Source organism: Zingiber officinale, chromosome 5A (assembly GCF_018446385.1).
Source record: "Zingiber officinale cultivar Zhangliang chromosome 5A, Zo_v1.1, whole genome shotgun sequence".
NCBI classification, from domain to species: Eukaryota; Viridiplantae; Streptophyta; class Magnoliopsida; order Zingiberales; family Zingiberaceae; genus Zingiber; species Zingiber officinale.
In genome coordinates this window covers 114,922,581-114,949,587 of record NC_055994.1, presented here as the reverse complement: position 1 = coordinate 114,949,587, position 27,007 = coordinate 114,922,581, and the positions used below count along the sequence as shown (strand labels likewise).

Here is a 27,007-nt window from a genome sequence, read left to right as displayed (position 1 = left end):
TTCCTTTCAATTTTGATGATATTCTATTACTATAAAGCTTTGTGTAAAACGTATGCAGGCAAACATGGATCCAAGCATTGCAGCAATTAAACATTTGGTCTAAGTCGAAACATCTTGAACCAAGCATTGCAGTTCATGAAAAACAAAGGTTGACCTAAATGATCGATTCAATTTGAGCTAAAGCTTTGGGTTGGGTTTCATCTTCAAATCAGTAGTATCATTTGTTGTGGAGGCCACCCTGTTGCGTAATCTTTCCTTGACTTTGAACAATATCTCATGGACTTCATCAAAGTGAGGTTTGGTAGCAGATTTCACATTGTCAACCCATTGCAAAATGATTGGGTGGGGCCCCAACAGTCTCTCACGGTCTTTGTCATCCACAACCTCAAGAAATAGCAATTTAATTAGTGAATAAAAGTGCCATGAAACATCTAAAGTACATCTACTAGCACTTCGCTGCAAGTCTAAGAAATAACATCTTGCTAAATGTGTTCCGTATTTGCTAATATTTATCCACTTAAATTACAACTGTAGCAAGAAAAAAAAATTATCGTTGCAGTTTATAGGATACACACAAGAACAAGTTGATGCATAAAAATTCTCGAATTGTTTAGAAAATAATAAAAGGAAATGAGATCCCACCTTATGTCTGCTATTTCACACCAGTGCATCAGATTTACTGATGTAATTGTATTTCTTCATGCACTTTTTACTCTTAAATATTTCGATGCAGCCTATTACTGAGCATTCATCTTAAATCAATTCATCGATGACAGTTTATTCTACCCTCTAGAAAGAACAAAATGACATCATCTTTCGGACAGTCAACATCTCGTATTCAAATGGCACATCTTATACATGTTGTAGCTGTTTGTGTTGTCTCAACTTTCAATCGTACTGTCTTGTTTTAAGCTTGTAACTTTCTAAAACTCTCTATTGTATTTATGTATCAGCTCCATAGAAGAATTATACACTCTGGTGGACCAAGTCTTGGTTTTTTTCTCGGGTGAAAAAACATTTCTTTATTGTTGAGATACTTTCCATTTATTTCCTACACTATTCTAGCATTTCTAATTTTCCTAGCGATGCACTCTAAATTGAAATGTAATTTTCCCAAAAATTATCATCTCTATTCTTTATGTTTGCCGACATTATTTATTTCTTAGGATGCCATAAAGTATAAAACGAACAGGATGAAGATAATTATATTTTTAGCTATTGTTAATTGTTGGATCAAATAATGTGAATTTGGGAAAGTTGAGATTGATAGTGCAATTTAGGAGTGCCTAAGGGACATTTATAAAATTTGGGAAATTAAGAAAGGCAAAACATGATGCTCTCAAGTAAAATAAAATCCCAGTGTACGAGAGATGGAGGGGCTGCAGATTTCATGGGTTGCTCGTACATTACAAAGGAGTGACACCTAATCTTGTGGTTGATTCCTCCTAGAGCTAAGTCCCTTGTTTTTCTCCATCTTCCCCAAAGCACCTCTTCATCTCTGTCTGCTCTCCCTATTGCCCTCTCCATTTCCTCTCCCTATTGCCCTTGGTGGAGGAAATTCTGCTCTTGTGATTGGAGGTATTATAGGCAATTTGAAGGTAGCCCTAGGGACCATACAATGTCCTTAAGAAGGATAGACCTAAAAAGTTTGTCTTTAGTATTCATTGAGAGTTTTGATGTTTAGAACAATCTTAAGGACCTTGAGGACATGCTTTGGAAGAGACAAAGCCTATTATTCATGGTGAATGCCTTCGAACTCTCTGTAGGTGTAGAACTTTTCATTATTATCAAACAATGATAAATATAGGAAGTGCCTTTGGAAAACGAATCAGGACAATTGAAGATGTTTCTACAATCAGTCAGTAAACTAAAAGGTTGTATGGTTCAGATTCTCTTGTTAGAAGCAAGATGATGGTCTGGTGTACCATTTCTTCATGTGCATAATGACATCGGCCTTACAAATCGTTTTTGGTGTTTGAGCTAGTTAAATGAAGGTTTCAATCTGGAGCCTTTATATGAATACTACACAACAGATGTTGGCCCTATTTTCGTGTTTATAGTTGAGGCATTGCAGGTGTGGTGGATGGCAAAGTGAAAATTTTGTCTAGTTTTATAAAAGAAATGAATCATAGTTGGGTGGATGGAATTTTTCTTGTGGTGTTGCCATGCCTAGTTTAGTTTTTGCATAATCATTGATAATTATCTACTTAGTCAACATGAGCTAATACCTGTAAATATTGTTGCTTCAAGATTTTGAAGTTCTAATGCTATATCTAAACAAATGTTAGTCTTTTAGTATAAGGTAATGTGACTTAGCTTTAAAGTTTTCCTGATCATGTGGTTGTTTGTGTATGTTAGAGAAGGATAAGAGTCTTATTATATTCTCATTTTTGTAACTCACCAATAGGATGGATGGATGAATATAAGCTATCAAAGGTCCTCTTTGACATACTACCCAGACTCAGAGTAGGTTGATTTAATGTAATGTGTGTGAACCCAAAATATTGATACACTTAATCCATCCTTAGCAAAGGAGTTTGATGCCCAACTCTCTTATTTTAGGTCGACTTAAACAAGCTACACATAAGGTGCAAGATCCAGGTTTCGATAATGCCGGTGCAATCATGTCATAGCATGTGTTCATATGGTTTTGATGTTTGGACAATATTTATTTAAGGCAATGTTGGTTGTTTCATATGAATGTCAAGTGTGTAGGTAAACTTACTATAAGTTGCAGTTACAACTAAGGAAATCCACGAAGATTCGTAGAAAGGAAAAGTCCAAATGGGCATTTGGCATGCAGAAAGTCTATGCAGGTCGAGTACTGAACGCTAGGCAAAGGAAGTCTCAGCAAGTCAAGACCGGACACCAGACAAAGGAAATCCCGATGGGTCAACAAGGAACCCAACGTCAGGCACGAGAAAGAAATCACAAAAGCGAGGAGCTTTTGGCAAGGAGGAAATCTCGAACATTTGGAAAACCTTGTGGCACCAAAGTCAAGACAACAAGGAAGTGCTAGTACCTTAGAGAAACAAAGGCAAGCGCAAACTCAAGCTGGAAGCAGTTGGAGAAGGCGTGTTAGTCGACTAAAGATTTGTATAAATCAACTAAAGAACTAGTAGATTGGGCACTAAACAAAATCAAGTAAAATATTTTGTTCATTTTGATTTTGATGATAGTCAGCTGCTAGGCATCAATCGACTGAAATCGTCTAGCAGTCAATTGATGAGCCCAACGGTAATAACCCAATTTACTATGGATGCTAGAAAAAGTAACACATAGCCATCAAATCACTAACAAGAATCGACTAGTGATGCTTGGCCAATCGACTACTTAGCCAAGTGAGAAAGGTTTACTATTGAATCCTTTCTTCCCTAAGTGCTCAACAACAACAACTAAGTCTTATCTCACTAAGTGGGGTCAGCTAAGTTTCCAAATTATTTCTCTTGTAATTGTGAGGTGTTCTTGTGCTCAAGTTCTTTATCTTATAAGAGAACAATTGTAAGAAAAAGTTTATCCACCTTTTGTTTCTTATTAAGAAGGAGATCATTCTACATTTTAGAATTAATTGTAATAATTTCATATTTATTAATATATTATTGTATTTTCAATTACACTAGCTTTGTTTTTTTTTAGGAGAAATTAATATAGTATCCCCCTCCCCTCCCTCCTCCTCTACCCTCTCCTCGAGCTACAAGTAGTATCAGAGCGAGGTAGCTCCTGAAAAAGCACATATTTAGAAGAACATGGCTACTCAAGAGGGGCTTAGCATTGCAAGACCATTATATTTCTATGGAGTAAAATTTGTGTATGGGAGAAGCCACATCTAGTATTATTTAATGGTTAATTTTTGAGACTTAGTTAGCTGTAAAGAAGGGTTTTTAAGTCTCAACAATTGATAATGGAGAAGTCCTTGAATTAGATACATGGTCAAATGAACTTAGAAAAAAGCTCAAGCTAAAGCCAAAGCAATGGTGACTCTTTAATGTGGACTAGCTCCGAACCAACTCAACAAAGTTGTACCTTTCAAGAGCATTAAAAGAACTACGGGAGAAGCTCATTGAGCTTTATGAAGTTATGGGAGATTCTAGGATTGCTAAACATGACCTCTTTTTGAATCAATTGCAGATTTGTCAAATGAAAGGAGAAATGGTGAGCCAACTTCATGGGTGCTTCAAGGAAATCTTAAATGGACTTCATGTCATTAGAGAGAATGTTGACTACTGCGACTTAATAAGGTATGCATTGAAAGTGTTCCCGGCACAAAATGAATTATTTTGTGAATTTAAACTTCATGAACATAGTAATGTTACTCCCAAGGAGAAAAGTTTAACTTTTGTTGTAGAAAATAAAAAGCCAAAGAAGACGGAGAAGTAGTCTCAATCTGAATCCAAGTCCAAAACCGAAAGCGAAGGCGATATTCTTCAAGTGAGATGACTCATTTTGTGAAGAGAATGATGAGAAGCAAGAAATTCGACACGAAGGTAGTCAAGAAAATGTTCAAGGATCCCAAAAAGAAAGGTAACCTAAGTCTAAACTCAAAGTAACTTGTTATGGTTGCAATAGGAAAGACCATTACAAGACTGAGTGCTCAAAGCTTCACAACAAAGTAGAAAAGACCAAGGGAAAAAGAAAGCGTTAAAAGCAACTTGAGATAAGTCTTCTTTATCAGAGTCACCGGATAAGGAGGAATTGTGCCAAGTAACCAAGAACATGGCCTTCATGGCAATTGATGATGGGGAGTCTAGTGATGAAGAAATCCAACCCAAAGAAAGCTCATCAAGTGAGGAGGAGCTTCTTCTTCAAGTGAAGAAGGATTATCATCAAGCGATGATGATGAGGTAACCTCACCTAAATTAGAAAAGTTATATGAGACTATTGTAGACCTTTCAAATCCTTTAGCAAAATCTAAGGCCAAGATTAAGACACTTAAAAAAGATGGTTCAATAGGATGGTTCTTCCCAAGTTGAAACACTTGAGGAAGAAAATGTGACGTTGAAGTTGCAAGTGAAAGAGTTTAAGGACTTAAGAAAATTCACATTGGATTCCAAATATTTGAAGTTGCATATATTTCATTGCAACGTGTCGTCTATAGCCAGGTTGGTGTAGGATATAAACAAAACCAAAAGGAAGTTGCATATATTTTATTGGTTGGTAGAAATTCATCTATGTAATTAGGGATGTTAGCAAGGAAAAGGTTGTAAAGGCTTGGGTTCCTAAGAAGTTTTTGGATAACAATTCTGGACCCATGTTTAGGACCAAAGAGTTGCATTTTTTGTGTTTAGGTACATACTTCGGAGGAGCACACAAATGAGTGGCTGGTGGATGTCCAAAGCACATGATCACGGATATTAATAAGTTCACCACATGTACAAGTAATATTGAGTTAGCTTCAAATTTTATTATCAAGAAACTTTTATTAGTTAAAGGTTTGCAGTTTTTAACTTACTAAATGTAAGTGAATTATGTGATGTCATATACAAGGTTAAGTTTCACTCAACTAAGTGTTTGGTGAAACATAATGAGCTCAACACTATCACGTTAGTTGCCCATAGGAAGGATAACATCTATCGTACAAATTTTCCTTGTGTTACTAATTCTTCTACTAAACTTTTATGAGCAAAGAAGAAGTTTGACTATGGCATAGACTGTCACTAGCTAAGGTGGCAAAATGAGAATTGGTGAAAGGCCTACAAAAAGATAAATTTTGTAATGCATGCCAAATGGGTAAGCCAGCAAAGGCTACCCACAAAGGTAAAACATTAGTTAATACTTCCATGCCATTTGAATGATTGCATCTAGATTGATTTGATAGTCAAGGAATTGCTTCTTCGAATAGTAGTAATATTGCTTAATTATTGTTGATGACTACTCTAGACTTGCTTGGGTTGATTTTATAAAGCATAAAGATGAAACCTGAGGAATAGTAGTTAGCCTTTGCAATAGAGTTGAAAATGAGAAGGATCTCAAAATCAACCAGATACAGAGTGATCAGGATGTAGAGTTTGAGAACTTCAATTTCATGAAATTTTGCAAAGAACAAAGATATAAATATGAGTTTGCTTGTCCTACAACACCACAACAAAATGTAGTAGAAAGGAAAATTTGTGTCCTTCAAGAAGTCACTAGGATATGTTGAATGAGTATTTTCTCTCTATCTACCTTTGGGTCAAAGCGCTTGCTATATCCAAATACCATACTTGTCCATATGTTTAGGGAAAACTTCCTGCAAGTTGTAGTTTGGATAGACTCTTACTTGTCCATATGTTTAGGGAAAACTTTCTGCAAGTTGTAGTTTGGATAGACTCTTACCATTAAGCATATGCGGGTGTTTGGTTGTAAGGCATACATTTTGAATACCAAGAACCATCTTGGAAAATTTTTGGCAGAGGTAGACCATAGATGGCAGAATCCTAGTTGGATACTCCTTAACTAGTAGGGGCATATAGAGTGTACAACAAGAGGACTCTTGAGGTTGAAGGTTGAGCAATCTTCTAATGTTGTATTTGATGAAACCCCCAAAGTAATCCATTGATAAGGATATTGATAGAACCTTAAACAAAAAAAATACCTTTGGACTTGAAATTAATCTTAGATGGCAATGTTCAAGGGGAAGCTAGAGGGGGAGGTAGAGAATCTGGAGGATACATCTCAACCACCTAGGTCACTTAGGGTTAGTTCCAACCATCCCATTGAACAAGTTGTTGGTGGAGACATATCTCAAGGAGTAAGGACTGGATCCTACTTTAGGAACTTAGGAAATCAATTTGCCTCGATACCTCAAGTTGAGCCTAAGAAGACTATATATCATGCATTGTTAGAATTGGATTGGGTGTTAGCTATGCAAGAAGAATTGACCCAATTTGAAACGAATAAAGTTTAGACTTTAGTTCCTAGACCACAAGAAAATCAATTATTAATATTATAAGGGAACCGTAGTAAGGAGCAAGGCTAGACTTGTTGCTCGTGGTTTCACCAAGTAAAAGGATTAGATTATGATGAGACCTACACTTGCGTAGCTCATCTTGAATCTATCTTGATGCTTTTAGCATTTGCTACTCGCAAAGAGTTTAATTTATTTCAAATAGATGTGAAGTCAGCAATGGGCATTGTTAATGATTTTATTAGAGAAAAAGTCTGTAGAACAATCATCGAGATTTTAAAATGTAGATTTTCCAAATCATGTGTATAAGCTTGAGAAGGCCTTGTATATGCTAAAATAAGTAAAGTTTGGTCTCTCATCTTTTCTCATTTCTAAAGACTTTAGAATTGGACAAATAGATCCCACCTTGTTCATTAAGTCACATAAAAATATTTATTTATTTCCCAAGTGTATGTTGATGATATTATTTTTGGATCAACCAATAATGATTTCCTTCGTAAATTGATTACTCATATGGAGGGTGAATTTGAGATGAGTCTAGAGTTGAATTTCTTCTTAGGACTATAAATCAAACAAATTAAGGAGGGAATCCATGTCAACCAAAAGAAATATGCCAAGGAACTTATTATGAAGTTTGGCATGGAAAGTGATAAGTGATGGTGCAATCAGCACTAATAATCAAACTCAGGTTTTGATATATGACAAATGGTTAAAGTTAGATTATGTATGATCTAATGTATTTACCAAGTGTGCAGAGTAAAGGACTTGACAGGTCTAGAGGACTTGGCACCATGCTAAAATCCAGTTAGGTCAGGAGGACCTGATAATTGGCAGGAAGCCAGATAGGTCAAGAGAGAACCTGATATCTGCAGGAAGTCCAGTTGGCTTAGGACTGACAACTAGTTGAAGTCCAGATGGGGCATCTGGCAGGAAGACCTAGTGGGTCAAATGTAAAAAGTAAGTAAGATAAGCCACTGGAGGAGAGAGATCCAGTATGGACGAGTCCCAGTGGGGCTGTAGGTGCTAGTCCAACTTAGATCCATTTTAGAAATTTAAGTTAAGACTAAGACTAGATCTATTTTCATAAATTTTATTATGCTAACTCTGTTATGCGGGTATTCATTGTTATTTTAGAATAACATGTTTCGCAGGAGTTAGAGCGGATGAACAGTATTTGAGGCGCCTCGGCTGATTGGAGGCACTCTGAATAAGGCACTGGAGGTGCCCTGGATGGATGGAGGTGCCTCCGTGTAGATAGACTTCGCGGATGAATAAGGCACTGGAGGTGCCCTAGGTTGATTGAAGGCGCCTCGATCGGATCAAAATTGATGGAGGTGCCCCGGATGAACTGAAGCACCCCGGATGAACTGATGCGCCTCCAATACAATATAAAAGAAGGGTTCGGCTAGCACTCAAGACATAACTTCCTAACAATTTTTTTCAATCATTCTGCTGCACAGTCTCTTTGCTACTGCTCTATTGCAACTTTGCTATGCCCAACTACTACACTTAGAGCAGCACTAACTGCGAGCTACGGTCTTTATCTACTACAAGTGTCAATAAAATTTAAGTTTGTTTTCAATTATTATTATATTTACATAGAAAAGTGTAGGTTGTTACACTTTCTTCATTGTGTATTCGACTTCTTTGTCCGAAGATTTTTCGAAGGAGATTTTAGTAGATTGCCCAATCAATATGGTCAAAGAGATCGTGGGCCTTGAAATAGGAATCATTGAAGGCTTCGAATTAAGTAAAAACAAATGAGTGTTTTACTTTCCGCTGTGTTATTTAGTTTTTCGCTACGTACTCGGGTTTCCGAAGAGTTTTTGAAATTGAAAAAGAGAAGTTTTTTAAAACGAGATTCACCCCCTCTCCTCTCTCTCTCTTTCTTTTCGATCCTACAATAAGGAGTTGTGCACTCTAATAGCCACAAGTGTTGGGTTAGATCATGACCCGTATGGCAAACTAGTGGATCTAAGTATTATAGAAGTGTCATAAGGTACCGCTAATGGACAAGATATGTTATTTGCAGTTGCCATGCGTATCGGGTATCAATCATGTGTCAAGGTGTCAAATTTGATTGACATTAAGAGAATCTTGAGCTATCTTAAGGGAATTCTTAACATAGGTCTTTGCTATCAAAGGATTGATGCATTTAAATTGGTAGGTTACTTCGATTCTGATTTTTCAGGGTGCAAATTGGATAGAAAGAGTACACTAATGGAGGATGTCAATTTCTTGGATTTAACCTAGTAAGTGAAGTAGTTGCAAGCAACACTGTGTATGAAGGCTGAGTATATGGCTACAGGTGTCATAAATGTAAATTTTTAATGACTAACTATAAATTTTTAAAAATAATGGACTAATTTGTGAATTAAAACTTAATCCCCTTCTTCTCCCCACTTTTCACATCTTGTTCCTATTTTTTCCTTTCCTCTCTTCGCTGCAAATGAGTAACGACGCTTCCTCTCTTCTGTCCGCTACCAGCCGCCTCCACCATTAAAATCGTCGTTGCTTAGCACTCCCACCCTCGCGATCTCTTTCTCAGTTAGATCAATGAGCACCTTCATGCTATCCCCTCACCTTTCTTACCTCATTTTCTCATCTGTCGTCAACTTTCAGAGGTGCGTCCTCTACCGTGTCAGCTCTATCTATGCCTTTTTTTTTCCAATATATGGATCATTCACCCTACGTATATACAATACATCTTTACTGAGTAGACTGCATATCATTCACCCTTTATATATTTATGGTGTATTTCGTATTGAGTGGATTGTGGGTCATTCACCCCACGTGCATACGATACATCTTAATCGGGTCATTCACCCTATGTATTCCTATATGATTTTGATGCATTTTATTTTAGATGGATTACAGGTCATTCATCGATATATATATATCCTTAATAAATTAATTCGGGAATATTTGTAAAAAACTAAAAGAGAAAATACAAAAAAAATGATGAATTCATCTAAGAGTTGATTTATGAGAAATTTAGTTGAAAATGAAGATGTTATGAAATATGTTATTTGATATCATGCACTTCTCTCTTACGCCCACTTTGCATTTTGTGAACACGTTATGGAGTTTTTGACCTCCAAGTTATTTGCTGACATGTATGCATATTACTAGTGGAGTTTTCTTCTAAGGTATGCATTTTTATTTAGTACGACTTGTATGTTTTTACTCTGACACTATTAAAGTTCATGTGCTCATCTAAGAGTTGATTTGTGAGAAGTTTAGTTGAAAATGAAGATGTTATGAAATATGTTATTTCATATCATGCACTTCTCTCTTACACCCACTTTGCATTGCTCACGTTATGGAGTTTTTGACCTCCAAGTTATTTGCTGACATGTATGCATATTACAAGTGGAGTTTTCATCTGGGTATGCATTTTCATTTAGTACGACTTGTATGTTTTTGCTCTAACACTATTAAAGTTCATGCATGGCAAGCGGAGCTAGCTTCACAAGAAGCCTAACTCGTGTGGAGCATGACAATGGGAGGATATGTGACTCAATTGTTGAAGCCGAGTTTAGCATTGATAGAAGGGAGCTTGGAATGTACTATGTGAAATATAATAGTTATGCTAGAATTGCATGATCATATAGACTAGAACTATACCTTCATTACATCTCACAAAGAACCTAACATAATTTGTGTATTGAGGCACGTAGATAATATGTAAGATGTTAGAAAAATCATTTTAGTTTAAAATGTTTATTATGATGCATTATTTTAGGCTTAAATCACATTTATTATGTGAATCATTAATTTGACCGATCATGGAGAAAACTTATATACAATTGATGTTATATATAACCTTAGAGGCCTTAGGTGACTTGTTTGAACGAGGCAAACTCCCAAAATCTACATATAGATGGAGGACAAGAGGGAGATTGTCCTCCAAACGAGTCGAAAAATAAAAGGGGGAGAAAGGTCAAAGGATGAAGTAGAAGTTTTTCCAAACCTTGTGGGAAGTTAGGCTCACTCTAAGAAATTGAGAATCAAGCTGCATAGTGAAGTAGAATACTTCAGCCTCAACCTTCTTCAAATGAAAGAGACAATAAAAGATGGAGGTAGCGATTTCAAGAAAGTGGTGAATGGGAATCCAAAAACCATCATCGAACTAACCAACAAGAAAGCTAGAGCACTAGCCAATGGTAGATGGGGGTGGCCAGAAGGTTTCGAAACAATAATCTTTAATCCAAGGGATAGCCCTTCTTGGATCGCTTAGTTATCAACGAGGGTGAGTTGGGTGGACAATGATTCTTCGACCTACGCGTTGCCCTGGCATGACCGGCGACATACCACTACGTCCGCTAGCCGGATAGAAGGACGTAGATAGATTCCATCTAACGGAGATTGGGGATGTAAAGGAGAAAAAAGAAAGGACGAGAAAATAACTTACAAGGAGTCACACGCACAGAGAAACTAAAGTGAAAGTTTTATAGTACGCATAAATGGGAAGTCATGCAAATTTTAGCCTTATCAACCCTCATTTGATCTGATGGCACAGAGATTCCCCGGGGCTACAAATCCTCAAATCGAACGACTAAGGATTCCTCAGGGCTAGCAAATCCCTTATATGACAATGTGAGGCAACCGTTCGGGTTAGATAATGTGGAACAACTATATGAGAATTAAGAACCTCAGGAAAGGCAAGCACCACTAGTAGGATCTACTCTTGATCCAAGAGGAGAGATCAACCTGAAGGTCCTCGCACTGCATCCAACAGTGTAGCAAAACCATGGATAGACCAATCGACATGACCACTTTAGTGAAGAGATTAAACATCGCTGCTGATTTTATATAACCACCGTTAGACATTACGTCAGGATTTTGTCAAGGGAGGTGTCATAATGATGATATTATGGTGGCATGATGCAAATTATAGGCAAGATTTTAGCCATGACGTGGCATTTGCATTTTTGTACTTTCTCAAATTTGGCAACTTCCTAAGTCATTGCCTCATTCATCTTTGCTCCTTAACCTGACTTGAAGGGGGGACTTATGATACTTCACATCAAGCTCCAACCTACTTGACTCTGGTCAACGTTAACAACTCCAACCTATATGGCTTCAATCTAATTTCATACTCAATTCAGGCTCCTGAGTCCTTATATGACTCGACACCTAGAGTCCCCTATACAACTCAGAGTCCCTTGTACAACTTGGCACCCCAGGTCCCTCATATGACTCGGTGCCTTGAGTCTCCTATATGACTAGGTACCCGAGTCGCCCCCACAGCTCGGCATCCCAAACACCCCATGCAACTTGGCCTTGAATTCTTTCATATAACTCAAACTCTTGAGTCTATATATCCTGACCCTGTAGAATGCCTCGCATGACTCAATATCTGAGTTGCCGAAGCCCTCCACTCAAGGTTGTGTTCGAGCTCCATATTCAACTCTCCCCTTCGTGTGTCCTAGACTCTCCATGCCCCTATGCTGGGTCTAATCCCTTGGGGAGTCATAAGCCTAGGCCAGGTCATGGTCTGTATCCTTGTAGGTACGGACCATAATTGGACATGTACCTTGTACGTATGAACCATAATTCGGCATGGTCCTTATAGGCCCAAACATAATTAGTCATGGTCCCTCATAATCCATACAATTGCGACCCATGGCCCTAGGCGCCACCAACCCTAGGATTCAAAACATAAGGCATATATAAGGATTAAAGCCAATGGCAATACCGGGATCTAAACCTAGTATCTCTCTTCTTCTATTCTTGCTTTCTATTCATTTCATCAATTTCTACAATCGGAGAGTAACATAAGCTTTGAAGGCTTTGTATTCATTTCATCAACTTCTACAATCGGAGAGTAACATAAGCATTGAAGGGGCTTTATTGGACAACTCCAACACCCTCTGACCTGTGTCATTCCACGCAAATTTATCTTCATCCTTGAAAGAAGCTCCTACTTCAACATCCAACGAAGAGGTGAATTTCCAGCATAATATTGTTTTAATAAATTACAGAAACTCGATACTACTCGACACAATACAAGTAATCTGTCCTGCATGGTTGTGTCAATCATATTGATGAGCATCATTTCATACTAACATTTAACACCCCTTAATACATTACTAAACGCGTCAAGATAAAATAATATTTTTTTAATCTTGTTTCCATAATACTATATCAAAACCGTATCATTTGAGATGGGACATCCAAGTAAGCTAAAGATGTTCTTTTCTTCTTCTTTTGCATCTCCTTTCTACTCCCAATTGGGACCAATAGGAGTTGGATCCTAAAGAATGTATTTTTAGCATACTAAAGGGTTTTAAGATGCGCCAATGGGTTTGGGAATGAGTGCAAGCTAAATCATAGGCAATTGACATATTAGTTTGTTCCATGCAAGAATATTGGGTTTATATTTAAATTACAAGAAATGGTGTTGAATTGAATTTAATGCCAAATAAATTGATGCATGGGTGCAATTCAATATGATATATCATTTACAATTCAAAGGGGTCAAAATTCAAAGTTTAAGGTTAAGGAAAATTAAAACAAACCCCTCAAAAAGTATCATGATTTTTTAAGAAAAACCATATTTCTTAACTAGATATGGTTGAAACAAACCTCTTTTCAAAATTTTAAAATCTTTGGAGGTTTGTGGATTTTTGGGTGAATTTCAAAAATTAGCACAAAAGTGCAACATTGGAGCAGAGTCGACAACATCAATCACCAGGTTACCGAACAACTTGCTTTGGGTTTAGTAAATTGGGGGTCATGTAGGGCAGTAGACTAGAGCTATGCAGAATGTCCAGAAATGAAACATTCAACATGAGTTGATGATAATAATAACCTGAGGTGTTCATGTGGAATCTATATCAGAGTTATAAAAACCATTTCATTATTATTTTCAAGATGTCTATCATTGTTGATGCATTTTTTTGATGTCAAAGGGGGAAAAGGAAAGGAAAGAGGTTTTAGTTAGAAATCTCACTTTGAGAAAAGTGAAGAAAATTGGAAATCTCATTGTCTTTGGGAAAATTTTTGGCTTTAAGAGGGAACTTAGGTGAAGGAGAAGTGTTTTAAGTCCTATTTCATCTGTTAATTTTCCTTACTAAGCATCAAAATATAAAAGAGGAAATTCTTAATGCAATTGTGCCCAAAGTGGTCAGACTCACCATTGGGTTTTAATGTTTGAGCAAAGAGTTAAAGTTAGACTTGTATTTGTATTTGATGTGTTAAATTATGCACAAACATGGCAAGACACATATTGAGCTCGCAGAGCTTGTGACTCAACGAGGTTGAGTGTGGATGTGACTTGGCGTGACCAAGTTGGCAAAAGACGACAGCACTCGCCTTTAGCACCCCCGCCAACCGACCTCAGAGCCAACACGGAAGAGGTAAATCACGAATGGTTACTAGCCCTTGAAATAGTGACTGGCGCATAAGGGAGGCATTTGCCTCGGCTATACCAACGAATAGATCTCAAGTTGGCAGCACCTCATGTGCTAGCCACTAAATCATCCCGAGGGGATGACTTGGCATGACCAAGACAACATGCTCAATGGCTTGGAAGTCCAAAGAAGGTTTTATGAGGCATACTAGGGACTGCAAGACGATAAGTGTTAAGGGGTGGTATTGGAGTAGCTCATGAAGCTTAACTTAATGCCACCAAGTTTTGTGACTCAATGACTCGAGATCCAGTAGAAATAGAAGGATGATGGAACATCTGAGGGACCATAAGACGAGAAGCATCGAGGCACAACATTGACGGTGGTTGGAAGAAGAACTACATAAGTATAGCATGAAGGTTGGCGCATGGAGCGAGCCAAGGACTTGGTGCATTTGTTGTAGGTCATTAGAAAATATTAAGTTTGACAAAACAAATTACAGACTGCAACGAGTGAAACTTGCAACTTATGGTAATATCAAGACTACTTTAAAAGTTTGTGAGAATTGTATTTTGGGCTTAGGGATAGATCTTGTGTGAATATTAAATGAATAGGAAAAGTAATTAGGATGTGTCTAGAGAGCTTAGTCCTTGTTGTTCTTCATGATTTTAGTAAGCTACTTAGGCTAGGTTCCTTATTTCTGTGTTTAGTATCAAGGATTACCACTATTCGATTTAAATTCTTGATCTTAATGGGAACTTGAATAAATGCACTAGTAGGTCTTGAAACATTCTAGATTTCTATACGTTTTGGGAACATGATCATCCCCTCTAGATGACACCATATGCTTCTATAATTTTTTTTATTATTTATGAGATTGTGATCATCAGGGAACATGATCATAAGGTTCAGATCAAATCAACGATGGAACATCTGCAAGATGTAGATTTTTCTAAACATCTGTTATACTGACAAAGTGGCATACATATTTCTAAAGAAAAGGGACTAGGAATTATAAACCAATTAAGTATCAATCAAATGGGATAAATTCTTGTACTTCAACTGAGTGGTCATTGGTGGCAAAATGGAGATGAATCGACTTCAAACCAAATAGAGACGCTCAAATAACACATAAATTAGACAAATCTAAAATGGTTTTGTTGCAACTTTGGTTTCAAATTTCTAGTCATTGGTCTCATTTGTTGCCACATTAAATAGACTTAACTAGTTCATACCACCAAACCTATAAACAATATGAATTTTTTTTGTGTTATCATTACAATACTAAACTACAAGAAAAAAACTTCAGTAAAGCTTGATATTCAAAGTGATGAATAGTTTGCATGGTGACGAATAGAACTGGCATACCTCAATTTGCATAATTTCACAGACAAGACTCAGATCTGCAATGGATGGCCTGAAGTTCCCTAGCAGAAATTTTGCATTCCCTTTAAGCCATACAGATTCTATACATGACAGCGATTCACTAAGAACTTTCTCAGCTTCCTTTGCTGCTTGTGGATTTAATGGAAGACCAAGCGCAGGTGCCAGTGTGCTGTTAAGAACAAAGCCCACTATATTGCAAGATACAGAATTAGGCACTGGAAATCTCATTATACTGCATGATGTGTGTACAACTAACAAATATGGAAAACGGTCATGGGAATTAAATTATATATTGGTGCTAGTCTTTAGGGTACAATCCTCCATTAGGTTACAATTTACATGCAAATAAAATTAAGAACTTCAAGGAAAAACACGATTAGTAATTTACAGAAGATTTTTAAAGTATTTCTATTGGGTTCTTAAGACTTAAAAGTATCTTTTTGTTTTCCTCTTTTAAGAACTCCCCTCCAATTTCCTTTTTTTGGATGTAAATTAATTCTCATCTTAATGGACGCCATGAATACAACTCTTCCTCAACCTCCAGGCAATAAGTGATCAAGTATTAAAACCATAACAGGATTCAGACACTTAAAATACAAGTGTCTCAGAATTCTAGATTTTAATAATTCTACAAAAATTATTTGTTTTTAGTATTATTTTATCTTCAATAATTTTTAGCCTAATTTATAAATTAATCATGGGCACACGCTTCAACATAATTCAGTAATAATTATCCATCCTCATGGATGCCTGAGAGACAATCATAAGAAGATGCACACTGTGAATCAGGAACACAGAGTAAGCTGGAAAAATAAGGTACTTGAACCACGGCGTAGATTGGAGTGATGCCAATCCAAGATGGAGTGGATTTTGGCTCTGGTCGTGAGATCTGCAGGATACCTTTCAATAAAAATGCATATGCAGAATATAAGGAAACTCAAGATGACCAGGATAAGAACATAATTTGATGGGAAACTATTTTCTATATTTAATTGTCATCAGCTAGTCCCTAGTAAGCCAAAAGAAGAATAAATCTTTAACATAAAATAATCAAAGAAAAGTTCATTTGAAGAATCAATAAATTTGTTTTAATGCGCAAGCATACAACCACAACAACAACCACCAAGCCTTTTCTCACTAGGTGGGATCGGCTGTATGAATCCTTTTACGTCATTTAGCTCTATCTCCTATTATATCATCATCTATATTTAAATAAATTTTATCTTGTTTTATTGTTGTTAACCAAGTCTTTTTTGGTCTTCCTCTTCCTCGTTTGATATGCATGTTTATCATAGTTTCACATCGCCTAACTGGAGCATTTATTAGTCGTCTAAGTACATGTTCGTACCATCTTAAACGTGTTTCACGGAGTTTTTCCTCAATATATGCAACTCCGACTTTCTCTCTAATGCTCTCATTTCTTATTTTGTCCATCTTCGTATGTCCACACATCCACCTTAACATTCTCATCTCTGCAACTCTCATCTTCTGCTCATGTGTTCGAGTCATAGCCCAACATTCAGCTCCATATAACATAGCAGGTTAAGTTTAAGAGGTACTTTACGGTCACATAAAACACTCGACGCTCTCCTCCATTTCACCCATCCTGCTTGTATTCTATGTAAGACATCTCTCTCAATCCCTCCATCATTTTGTAAAAATGATCCTAAATATTTAAATCTCTCGGTTCCGGACAACTCGTTCTCTCCTATCTTAACAATTGTTTCATTATTTCTAATATTGCTAAACTTAAATTCCATATATTTTGTCTTTAATCTACTAAGCTTAAAACCTTTCCCTTCTAGTGTTTCCCTCCAAGATTCTAGCTTAGCATTTACTCTTTCACGTGTCTCATCTACCAAAATAATATCATCTGCAAACAACATGCACCACGGTACTGTGTCTTGAATGTGCGCAGTGAGTTCGTCCATAATTAGTATAAAAAGATAGGGACTTATAGCTGATCCTTGATGTAACCTTATTTTTATTGGAAATGTTTAGTTACTCCGCTTGATGTCTTTACTCTGGTCGTTATATCCTCATCCATATCCTTAATTAGTTCAATATATGTTACGCTAACACCTCTCTTTTCTAAAATTCTCCATATAATTTCTCTTGGGACTCTATCATAAGCTTTTTTTAAGTCAATGAATACCATGTGTAGATCTTGTTTTTGCTCCCGATATTTTTCAATTAATTGTCTAAGAAGATGTATAGCTTCTATTGTCGACCTTCCAGGCATGAACCCAAATTGATTTTCTGTTACTGTAGTCTCCTTCTTTAATCTTTTTTCTATTACTTTGTCCCAAAATTTCATAGTATGACTCATTAGTTTAATACCTCTATAGTTTGCACAATTTTGTATGTCTACCTTGTTCTTATATAAGGGAACTAGAGTATTTATCCTCCATTGATCAGGCATTTTTTTCATTTTCAATATCATGTTAAATAATTTTATAAGTCATTCAATACCTTGTTTCCTTAGACACTTCCATATCTCTATCAGAATATCATCTGGTCCAACAACTTTTCCATTGTGCATCTCATTTAAAGCTTGTTCTATTTCCTTCTGAAGTTTGAATTCTATGATAAAAATTTAAAATTTCTATACTCATTTGATCTAATTAAATTACCTAAGTTAGTCACCTAAACATTCATTAAAAAGTTGATGAAAATACCTCCTCCACCGCTCTTTTATTTCTCCATCGTTTACTACTCTATTACATTTATCTTTAATACATTTTATTGGGATAAAATCTCTTGTCTTTCTTTCTCTCACTTTAGCTATTCTATAAATATGTCTTTCCCCTTCTTTTGTATCCAACTTTTTATATAATCGTTCAAAAGTTTCATTTTTTGCTTCATTCTCTGCTTTCTTGGCTACTGTATACTTTTTTGAAGTTTTCCTCGTTCTTATAAGTGTATAACCTTATAGGCAATTCATTTTTCCTTCACTTTCTCTTGTACTTTCTCATTCCATCGTCAATATTATTTTGTAGGTCCCTTTAAAAGTACACTTTTGGCTACTATTTTCAACTTTAATATCTTCTTATCCCATGTCGTATTCGAATCGCTGTATATTTCTCCTAATACTTGTACTCCTATACTCCTTAAATATATTTTGTTTATCATCTTTTAATTTCCACCACTTAATTCTAAGAGTCGTGCACATTTTTCTTCTATTGATACTGTACTTGAGACGCATATCCAACATTGCTAGCAAATGTTGGTTGTTAAGTTTTCTCCAAATAACCTTACAAATCTTTCTATCTTTCTTTCTAACCATAAAAAAAATCAATTTATAACTTATTATTCACACTTTTAAACGTGACAAAGTATTCTTCTCTTTTTTAAAAAAGCATATTAGTTAGTATAAGATTATATGTTATCGCAAAATTCAATATAATTTTTCATTCTTCATTTTTTGTTCCAAACTCATAACACTCATACATTCTATAATATTCTTTATTTTTCATTCCAACATGCCCATTTAAATCCCCCTATTAAAATCATTTCATTTGACGGAATATTTTGTAATATTTCATCTAAGTCCTCCCAAAACCTTGATTTGGTAGCTTCATCTAATCCTACTTGGGGTGCATATACGCTAATTATGTTCATAGTTTCTTTTGTCACTATTATCTTAAGGACTATAATTCTATCCCCTTTTCTAACTACTCCTACAACTTCATCCTTAACAAACTATTTACAATAATACCCACTCCATTTTTTGCTTTACTCTTTCCAGTGTACCATAACTTGAAACCCAAGTTTTCTATCATCTTTGCCTTCTCGCCTGTCCATTTTGTCTCTTGTACACACAAAATACTAATTTTTCTCCTAATCATCATATCTACTACCTCCATTGATTTACCAGTGAGAGTTCCTATGTTCCATGTTCCAAATCTTAGATTACTAGTTTTTCTATCATATTTGTTCTAATCTAACATATGGTGTGAGAACTCTTACCTATTTAACACTACACCCAAGTTCTCATGGAGATGTAGCGGTCCTTACTGAGACGTTACAGTCGGACCCTGTAACGCGAACTCTTACATATTTATCACTACACCCGAGTTCTGGAGATGTAGCGGTCCTTGCCGAGATGTTGCAGTCAGACCCTGCAACGAGTTCTTTCCGGGGAACAACCTAGCATTAGCACAATAATTTAATGGATTCATTCATTGAATATTTGCCATAGTTTGACGCTGGCTGACAACCTAACGCAACCCTCCTCCTTTATCCGGACTTGAGACCAGCCATGACCGGTCGTCATGACCGGTCGTTATTAGTTTAATGCGCAAGCATGCCAACTTAAAATAATAAATAAATTGAAGAGTCTCTTTTCTCCTGATCCTTTAAATTAAAAACCAGAGCAAACAGCTAATAGTTCTGACACCAGAAATTCCTTTGCGGGGAACTGGGAATATAGGGAAGATTCATTCTTTTGCTATTCCATGGCATTTCCTTCTCAAATAGGAAGGCAAAAACTCTTTTTAAGTATTGATTTTTACACAGTTGTCTTCGCAACTTTACCAAAGATTTTTTTAGTTGCACACTTAGTTTTCTATTCTTGAAACAGCATTCTCTGGTCTCCTAGAACATTCTTGAGAACGCAGATAGGTAGAGAAGAGCACAGTTTTCACTGTTGGCATAAAACTTGGTAGTATATCATTGTTTGTCAAAGATATGGAAAGTATATTTGGGTTTCAAATAAATGCATTAGTTGCTTAGTGACAGCATAAAAGCTATGCTTACTGCAAAGAGAAGAATTCCATTAGGGTTCTCATTCCCCATCCTGCTCGTATTATTAACAGAACAGTTTTACAAATAGGTCCTGACATAGGACCCTAATAATGTAGTATTTAAAATCTGCTCCCTACATTTTTACATGTTGGTCCTAACACTTATTAGTTATTACCAGATACCACTACTAAATTGTCAGAAGAAGGGCAATACAACAACCAAAACCAAGCACTTTAATGGACAGAAAGGAGAATTTAAATGGCATATTAGAAGTTACCAGTGGTCAGGAATTCCTGGAAATGCACAAGCAAGGTAGCTCAATATGGCATGACTGCACAAGCAAAAACAATCATAATTGAACCATGTGATAAAAATAATATTTGTTCAAGAAAAAAGATGGTAAAAAATATTTAAAAAATCATTATTGAGGTTAGACACTAAATTTTGTCTTATTTAAACTTTTTAGATACTAGTTAAGTTATATTTAACCAATATTTTAAGTTTTAGTGATTGAGTGTAAGTTTGTTTAAAATTATGTGGAGTTTATCGAGTAGACATGATGATTATAATCAATAAATCAAGTAAATTCAAATGACTCCTCTCCTTCTCCTCCTTTCTCTACCTGTGTTTCTATTGTTTTGTTGTGCCAAAGTCTATCTCGTGTCAATCGGCGAGCAGAATGATAAATTCATCCCATGTTGACTAGCTTGGCTCAACACTAAAAGTCATGCTCTCATACACATATAAGTCCATAAATAACATGAATCCTTGCCCAACATGGTATTATTATTTATAGAAGAATAAAATTATTTTCTTAAAAATAATAATTGATGCAAGTTTAAGTTAAGATGGATAACCCTAGTTTTAATGGATTAAAACCCTAATATATTTCCTAATTATTTAGTTGAAATAAATGATTATTTTGATCAATCCAACATAACTTCCATTAAACAAGCATGATTTGCCAACATTGAACTCATTTGAGCCACTAGGAAACTTATCATAGTGTTATGTAACATGCTTGGAGTGGAACCCATCATGCAACGATTTAGATTAAACGAAAACTAACTGAAAAATATATTTCACCATACTTAAGAAATGACTCTTGAGATAAATTTACAAAGAGAATTAATATTTACCTCTCAAAAAGCTTAAATCTTCCATCAGCAATTGCTGGAACTTGCCTCATGGGGTTTATTTCTGAGAAAAACATCTGAGTCAGTACACTTTTTATTATAGCATATATTGCAAAATGCATGATCGTTAGTTGTTACCAATTAGCTGGAAATTCTAATCTGTTTTGCTTGAGCAGGAGTACAAAAACAAGAATTTACAACATGAAATATCATTGATCGAGAGTAAATAAAGTCATTATTTCCATCTAACAGAATACTTTTCCAAGAAGCATAATGAAGAAATGCATATCTGACTTTACTACCCTATTTGATATTAGCTATTTAATGCAACAAAACTGAATGTTGCTAAAGTTGAAGGTGCATAATCTCTACTCACATCTTTTATAGATTTAGCATGTATTGGAATCTACCTTTCAGATCAACAAAAATGATAATATTGTTTAACCTCAAGATAATTGCCAAAGGCAATATTTAGAATTAATAGCTGAGCCTAAATAGTTAGGACTGAAATTAACACTTGATAATGACACTAGTGGTGATGTAATATTTACAATCGCATTTAGTTAATGTGGTCCGATCCTTACCCGGGACCGCACTGGCGGGAGCTTCGTGCACCGGGACAGTAGCATTAGACGATATCAAGAGTTCAAGACAACTATTTCGATCAGCTACCTGAATTTATACCGAATCTTTTTTTAACTATATCTAGCAACCAATTTCTGAAAGAACCAAATTGTCTGCACATAACTGGCCATTTTATATTCTGATGTTTGATAGATCAGCTTCCTCTTCAAACGACATAAAGCCTAAGGAGAACCATTGAGACTCTTATTTACAGCATTCCTAAAGAGTCATGGTTATTATAAACAATTTTTGTAAAAAAAAAAGAGAAGGCTAAAGGCCTCCCCACATAATAATGTATCATGATAAAGATAAGAACTTAATGTTCATCGTGAAGATGGAGACGTCCCCACAGGTAGCCGAGTTGGTACTCGGGTGGTAGATTACCACATAGTGAAGATGGAGACAGATACAATAACGGGACTAGGACTAAAAATATGGGCTCATGTTGACACAAGAGCCCGTGGACTATTGTGGTTGGCATTCCATAGGGAGAAGGATTAAAGTGCATTTGCGAGGCAGCTTGAGCTTAGAAGAAAGCAACTGGAGAAAATTTGGAAGTTGCTTTCACACCAAATAGAGTTCATCCAACACATCACCAAATCAAGGTAAGGAGAAGCCTCGGTTCTACTGGAGGAGATACTCAAATACCACTGTAGAAGACTCTCTAGGTCCTATGGCTTTAACGGAAGAAAACCATCCCCACAACCATTCCTAAATTAATTGATTCCGCCATCATAGGGCAAGGAAAGAACAAACATGTCAGTCTTGGTCTTAAGGAGATGGTTGAGGACTTAAGTCTAAATGAAAAATGACAATAAAGTAATAAAAAAAGGTAGAGGGGGCTACCCTAAAGATAAAAAAAAATGCAGCCCGGTGCACGAAGCTCCCGCTATGTGGGGTCTTGGGGAAGGATCCATTGTACGCAACCTTACCCTGCTTTTTGCAAGAGGTTGTTTCCAGGATTCGAACCCGTGACCTTTTGGTCACAAAGCAACAACTTTACCGTTGCACCAAGGCTCCCCTTCGGGGCTACCCTAAAGATAAACCCTAATAATTTGACCTATGAACAGATAAAGGTTCCAAGTAGGATCATCATCTTCCCATCAAGGCCTTTTCTTTGATTACAAGTTTGAATCGTATGTGTCCCACTAAAATCCACATAGGTCTGCTCCCTTCCATATGGTACCATCAAATACTGTGCACTTTTCAAGAGTACCTAAGCATTTCTCCATTCTCTTGCACAAGTCCAAGCTAACGTCCCCTGCTAGATCATCACAAGAAAAGGACTACAAGAAGAGGGCTTATACTTTAGTTCTTTTTTGTGATTTTGCATAATTTCCATCTTCACCCACTATCCATTTTTTTCCATTCGAATGAAGAGAAGAATAGCTTTTGTTGCCTTGCGTCAAAGCTTAGAGAACTACAACCAGTCTAATAAACTTCAGCCAATTCCTAGCATAATATATTGCTTTGATCCATGAGAATCAAGATGCTGCTCTACTTTTTTCTTTTTTTTTTGAGCCATTTGCAACAACTGCTCTGACAATCATGAGAAATCCAATGGATTGTTGCACTAATAGTTTTCCAGTAGTATTTTCAACACAGCAGGAAGAAATCAATTGATTTCCTCTTCCCTATCTACTTTTCATCCTCTCTTGAACAATTCTAACAATCTTCTGCATCTTCCATATTTGTTGTGGTGTTCAATGTCCTTAATCTCTACTAGCAAATATTTTCTTATATTTGTTGATTCAGCACTTCCAAGGATGGTATTGCTAGAAATAGGCCTTTTACTAATGATAGGATATGCACACTTCCTGCAGTGGCAGACCACTCTCAGAATGCACTGCCTCAATCCATGTCATCTCTAGTTCATAAGGTACTTCTATCACTTGCAAGGAAAATATTTATGGGTCAAAAGCGGAAATTCTAGATTCTGAGCATATATTTACTAATATCTTGAATTTTCTGTAGCCTTAAGCTTACATCTCATGTCTTATTCATGCTGCTCTAGCACATCTTATCTATACAAGGTGTTGGTCATGTTACTCCTCCATCTTTACCACCTTCTATGGTTCCCTATACACCTGAATTTTCTTTGAATTTACTATTTACTACAAAAGTCACTAAATCGCTAAATTTTTCAATAACATTTACTACTGTTCTATTTCCATTAAGGATTTGTGGGCTATGACTGCACACTTTCTTGCATTGGTAGCTCACTCCACCTCACTCCACTTCACTATAAATCCATAATCATCTAGTACATCTAACATCTAGAACCTACAAAAGATCATCCCCAATTTGACCAATTCTAACCTAAATGTGACTACTATCGATTAAGAAAACATATCAAAATTCTTTTCCCAGAATCCCTAATCTCTTTTTTTTCCCTTTGCAAGTTCTCCTCCCAGGGGCACTACCAATTGCAATTTGGTGGGACAATCACAATTTGGTCAGCAACAAGCACGTGAGGATTCATGTGTGCATAGAATTCTCATGCAGTTGTCCGCACATCCATGCCTATAGGGTATCCGGTGTTGGTTCCATGTCAGAACAGTAGAAATCGCCCACTTCAAGCAACACGAGTCTGCTCCCTTTGCAATTAGGCAATTAAGTGTTTTGATTGATTGAATAAAGCATTTAAATTAGGCTGGTTGTTATATCATTGGATTTTAAGTTGCACAGGATCAATTATGTATACAAGTTGACTTGGTGCGGGCAAGGTGTTTGTTAGCTCGACGACTCAAGGTCAGTGGTGATCAAAGAAGACAACACAGACATTTGAGGGACTAAAGGACAAGATTCATGGAGATTAGAGAAAGATGGAGCGAGCATCCGAAGATCCATAGGACGAGAAGTATCGAAGCATGGCAAGCCAAGGAGGTGAACTACATAAGCAAAGACGTGAAGAACAACATGTGGAGGAGTCGAAGACTCGGAGCATCCAAGAGAAATAGTTTAATGGAGCAAGACCTCAAGATTTGGAGATGAGAGATGTGAGTGGAGTACCTATACAGAAGGGATGAAGATAGATGGCAAGTTAGATGGACTCAACAGTGGTCAAAGTCAAGAGAATCAATTGACTACTATTGGTATCTAATCAATTGGTGGCTAAGAAAATCACACCCCAAGTCATGGTTGTCTATCAGTTGACTGGTGGCCGAAAGAATCAAATACCCCAAGTATCTTGGCATTTATGGATGCCCAATAGACTCATAAATGGGTATCAATTGGATGGTGATTCAATACCCCAAGTTAGGTTCATTTAGAGTATTGTGGAGTAATCAATCGACTAATGGTTTATACCTTTGGCAAATGAATAGAAAGTTTGCAATTGACTAGCCAAGTCGACTTAGGTTTGTTTGGTCGAAACCAAAAGGTTTTCTAGTCGATAGCGGCAATCAACTCAACACCGATCAATCAACTGATGTTAGATTCAATCGGTTGATGCTTAAACAACTTATTCTAACACAAATAAAGACAGAAGCTTCAACGGGAAAATTCGAATAAGATATTGTGCATTGGTCGACTAATGGTTGACGAACAATACTTATAGTTGTTGCATCAGCAAGACAACAAGATTAAAGAAGGCAATAAAAGGAGTTAGACGGGTTGTGAGAAGAAAAAACAATCAAGTGAGAATAGTGTTATTACTCTGCCATATTGAGAGCTCCATTGTATTTATTTTTCCTCAATTTTTATACATTATAATTGCTGACCTATAAGAGGTTTCTCCACCTCAGCTGCGACCGATAAAGAAAAAAAATATAGAGGTTCATGGAAGTGATCCATCTAATGGATTATAGGTCATGGTGTAGAAGCTTGTGGGCTGCCAAAGCATGGTAAATTACAGCATACTCTGGTTTGTATTTATTTATTGTGTTATTTATTTTTTTTTATATATTTGTCTTGTAGATCACTAATAAAAGAACTGCTTGGTGTACGAATTTCCCACCAATTCAGGGTCTTGGAGAAGGGGTCTATTGTACACCGCCTTACCTTGCTTTGCAAGAGACTGTTTCCGAGACTCGAACCTGTGACCTCTAGGTTACAGTTGTAGATCACTAGCATCGCAAAAATTGATATTCGTCACTATACCACACCAATCACACCAGCACACAATCCAACACCGTGAACTATAGAATAGTGTAACTTCAACAAAGCGATCAACTAAGCCATCCACTAGAATTGTTATTAAGACAGACAGTTTCTTGCATGCAATACAACTAATCTTTCTGTGCTCTGTTCAAAACCAAAACCGGGTATAGAACATCATCTTAGTGAATCATTTTATATAGAGAGTTGGCAATTCCATATACTGAAACGGCTGAAAAAAAAAAAATAACAATAAAGAAGTAGCCACTCAACAGTATTCAAGCGGAGAAAAGAAGGAAACGTAAATAAAAGGATACCCTTGAATGCAGGCGATCTATGTTGGCGCTTAGAGATATCAATTCTAACCTCTTCAAATGGGAGTGCGTTGACCCTGGCAACAAGAGCCCCAATATCTCAAGTAAATATGGAGATTAAGACAGAAGTTAAGCCAACGATATCTCTTCCGAATTTGAGATCTCAAAAAAAAAAGTGATCATGAGCAGGGATTATTACTTGCAAAATATCAAAATCGCCCGCGATGGCTGTGACATGCGATCGACGTAAAGCTTTAGCGTCATGTTTCTCCGATTCGCCGCTGCTGTTTCTCTCCCGGTCGGCGTCGGCGATGGCTTTTAGTTTGGATTAAGCGGTGAACCGAACATCGATCCACTAAATAGAAAACTATTAAAAAAAATATTAACAGGTCGATCTTGGGGCATGAGATACTCTCTGGACGGCAACTCCTAATCTGTTCTTAGACCAGGGGTTATTGATAAGGG

At 36.5% G+C, this 27,007-nt stretch overlaps 1 protein-coding gene across 2 annotated transcripts; it reads right to left on the bottom strand.

The window, feature by feature from the left end:
* LOC121981429 (glutathione S-transferase T1-like) lies at window positions 1-27,007 on the bottom strand. Of its 2 annotated transcripts, XM_042533942.1 has the most exons (7): window positions 26,742-27,006; window positions 26,546-26,619; window positions 21,510-21,570; window positions 20,648-20,701; window positions 16,445-16,524; window positions 15,607-15,812; window positions 1-384 (listed from the first exon to the last, which is right to left on the bottom strand). In XM_042533942.1, the coding sequence occupies exons 1-7, from the start codon at window positions 26,804-26,806 to the stop codon at window positions 178-180; spliced, it is 747 nt and encodes a 248-aa protein (XP_042389876.1). In that variant the 5' UTR covers window positions 26,807-27,006; the 3' UTR covers window positions 1-177. The 2 variants fall into 2 exon arrangements, with proteins under 2 accessions (XP_042389876.1, XP_042389877.1); XM_042533943.1 differs by lacking the exon at window positions 16,445-16,524 and having other exon boundaries at window positions 15,607-15,793; window positions 26,742-27,007.